Raw genomic sequence first — 3,657 nt, forward strand, 5'->3', positions numbered from 1 at the left:
GTAGTTTTGAGGGTTGTAAACCTAACTAAGCATTTTGTGTGTGTGTGTGTGTGTGTGTGTGTGTGTGTGTGTTTGCGTGCAGCGGTAATCTAGAAGCAGTCTCAAGTGTGTCTCCTCTGCACAAAGGAAACTAACATCAGTACCTTCCTGTGTGGTCCGACACAAACTAGAGTCAAGTCGGAAGGACGGAAAGGAAGCGGACTTGGAGCCAGGAATCCTGCAGGATCCTGAGCTAGGCGATTTCCAAGACAGCTTCGGAAAAGCAGCTCCAGGAGACGTGGAGAGAAGGGTCAGCCTTTAGCCCTCAGTCATCACTCAGGCCCCGCCCCTTGGGGGGTGCGTTACAGTCTGCGCAAGCGCAGACCGCCCTCAGCGCAGAGAGCCGGGGTGTAGCGGGAAAAACTCGTGAGTCCTGCCCCTTAGGCAGGTGTAGCCAATTGGCGTCGAGGCTGTGCCCCGCCCTCCCAACCCCCGCGGGGCCCTAAGGCGCATGCTCTCCGGGTAGGTTTCTGGATGCTGTGAGACTCCGGGCTCGGGCTTGGATCTTGTCCGCAGCATGTCGGTGATCTTCGCTCCGGACTGGTTACGGGGCAAGGCCAAGGTCAACCAGGAGACCATCCAGCGGGTGAGCTTCAGAGACCAGCGGCGACCCTGCGGCTGGGAGGAAGTGCGGGGCCTTCCTCCAGTGGCGGGACCCGGGTGGGGACAGTCTGCGGAGCGTGCACCCAAGGTGGGGAATGGCGGCCGGCCCGGGACACCCACCCCACTGACGGCGCCCTGCGCTCACCCATCTTGCAGCTCCTGGAGGAGAATGACCAGCTAATCCGCTGTATCGTGGAGTATCAGAACAAGGGCCGCGCGAACGAGTGCGTGCAGTAAGTGCCCCTTCGAAACTGGGCGTGGGAAGGAGGACCATGCTACACCAGTGCGTGATGGAGCGCTGATGAGGAAAGATGATGTAGTCCTGAAAAGGGAGGCACAAAACAGGCAATCCAGCATAGCCTGGTTTTGTGCTGAACGCTGGAATCCCAGTACTCTGGAGGCTTTGGCAGGAGTATGGCCGCAAGTTCGAGGCCAGCCAGGACGACATAGCAAGAACCTGTTTCTGCTGGAAAAGGTTATTTAACTGCAGAGGCCATCTAGCCAGTATATGGCAGAACCTGGAGTTAGCCAAGGCTTCACATGAAGCCAGGTCAGCTGATGACAGATGGAGTAGATAGGGAAGCATCCGAAGGCCAGGCTCAGATGAGAGCCATGGCCTCTTTCTTATCATCTGGGGTCTCTCTTCCATCCCCGATAAGTAAGAGAGTCAGACCATATTTGTATTGAAACATTTAAGAACATTATACTTTCTTTGCCTGCAGCCCCTGCCCGAGCACATTAATGGAATAGTAGAGCTATCCATTTTTGTGTTTGCCGCCAACATTTGGTGATTCACATTTTTACAGTTTATAGTAAACACTTCCTTTTTTTTTTCCTATACAGAAAATGGTGTAGCACATTCTCTTTGATACTCTGATTCTTAGGGATAAGAAAGCTATCCAGGCAGCTGGAGAGATGGCTCAGCAATCAAGATTGATGCCCAGCACCCACATAGCAGTTAACGACTGTTTGTAACTCCACTTCCAGGGGATCCAGTGTCCTCTTCTTACCTCTGCAGGCATTGTGCGACATGGGTTCACCCACATACATGCAGACAATACACTCATGTATATAAAATAAAAATAACGATATATATAAAGACAGGTAGGCACATCTTCTAGTTGGCTTTTTCACATTGCAGAGGCTGTACTTGCTGGCCTCTAGTCTGATGGCTCTTCCTGAATGGGGAGCACTGCCCCAGTTGAGAATCACCCCTGTAGTATTGCACACCATGAACCTGGAATAGGCAGTGTGTGAGGTACTAGGGAATCAGTAGCACAAAAGATACCAGCTCTCCTCTTGTGGAGCTGACATTCTATAATCCAGAGGGAGGAAATTAATTAAACACATAAGTGCTTTGAATGGGATATAACAAGGAACTGGGGATGTAGGTCACTGGAAGAGTACTTGCTTAGCAGGTGCATGAAGCCCTGGGTTCATTTTCCAGCACTGCAGAAAAAAAAGTAGGGTAAGTGGGAAGAAGTAGAGTGTTACATAGAATAGTAACATTGGAGCCAAGGGAACAAGCTGTGTAGTAAGGGCAGAGAGCTTTCAGTGGAAAGATGCTGGATATCCTCTTGTCACACCAAAAAGGCCCTTGTGTCCAGAACTCAACAAAGGAAAAGCCATTGGAGATGACCACACAGAATTAAACCCCATCATGTAAGACCTTATAGGACACAAGAAGGGTTCCACCTTCCTCTGAATGACATAGGAATCTTTAGAGGATTTTAAAGAGTTACAACAGGGTCTTGATTTAAATTGTGCAATGATCTCTCAGACTCTGGAGAATGGAAATTAAAAGACCACTGCTCTAGTCCAAGAAGAAATAATGGTGATTTTATCTAGAGGGGTACCTGTGAAAGTGGTGAGAATGGACCAGATTCTACCCTGTGCTAAACAAGCTGGTGGCCTGTGTCATCAGTCAGTGGATGGAGCCATTCCAGTAAATTGGAGAGGTTTTCTTCTAGCTTGCATGGTCAGTAAACACAAGCATCTAATTTTTGCCTGTTTTTCACCCACAGGTACCAGCATGTATTACATAGAAATCTCATTTATTTAGCAACTATAGCAGATGCCAACACAACCAGTCTTTCAAAGGCGATAGACTAATCTTCCAGGTGGCTGATACAAGGAGTTATTGAATGGAATCCATCTCCTATGAATCCAGACAAGACTATTATGAACTCAGCTGTTCTGTGATTCTTTTTAAAACATGAAGAAAGCTATAAACTTTACTGTATCCTCAATGTAAATAGTTTAGTAATAAAACAGATCCCTCAATAAAACTGTAGGACAGTAAGGTCTGTGACAATAATACCATTATCATTGTCAAAATTAATAGTGATTCTTAATTATTGAATATCATGTGATAATAAATCATGCACTTTTCTTCAGTATCATAAAATGCCTTTTTGTTGATTTATGCCATTTTTACAGCCCAAGTCTCCCACCCACCTGTTTCCTTCTCCTACCTTATAACACTGCAAAACTTGCTAAGCAGGGAGAGAGGCTGGAGCAAAGATGCCTGCTTAAGGCTGAATTACATATTAAAGAGAATTGAATAAAGGGTGCATTCAGCACTAAGAGACAAAAAAAAAAAAATTGGTAACTAGCACTAGGGCATACCTAAAATCCTAATCCTAACACCTGGGAAGTAGAGGCAAGGAGGATCAGGAATTCAAGGTCAGACTCCACTACATGAAACTTTAGAAAAAAGAAAAAAAGTTTTTATTAGCATATAGTAATTACACACAGTGAATTTCATGATGACATTTTTATACATGCATAAAATGTATTCTGATATTTACCTCCCATTGTCCATTGCCCCCTCTTGTCTCTCTCCTACTCAAAGAAATAAGCTGGCTGTGGTGGCAGTACACAACTTTAAGCACTCTGGAGGCAGAGACAGGTGGATCTCTGAGATTGAGGCCAGCATGGTCTACAAGGTGAGTTCCAGGCCACCTGTGGCTACAGGGAGACCGTCTCAAAAAGACCAAAAAAAAAAAAAAAAAA

At 46.3% G+C, this 3,657-nt stretch overlaps 1 protein-coding gene across 1 annotated transcript; it reads left to right on the top strand.

The window, feature by feature from the left end:
- The first annotated feature begins 411 nt into the window (after window positions 1-411).
- Ss18l2 (SS18 like 2) lies at window positions 412-3,044 on the top strand. The gene is made up of 3 exons (XM_008849453.3): window positions 412-625; window positions 799-875; window positions 2,667-3,044. The coding sequence occupies exons 1-3, from the start codon at window positions 557-559 to the stop codon at window positions 2,752-2,754; spliced, it is 234 nt and encodes a 77-aa protein (XP_008847675.1). The 5' UTR covers window positions 412-556; the 3' UTR covers window positions 2,755-3,044.
- Window positions 3,045-3,657: the final 613 nt, after the last annotated feature.

This window comes from Nannospalax galili, unplaced genomic scaffold (genome assembly GCF_000622305.1).
Source record: "Nannospalax galili isolate Female #2095 unplaced genomic scaffold, S.galili_v1.0 scaffold443, whole genome shotgun sequence".
NCBI classification, from domain to species: Eukaryota; Metazoa; Chordata; class Mammalia; order Rodentia; family Spalacidae; genus Nannospalax; species Nannospalax galili.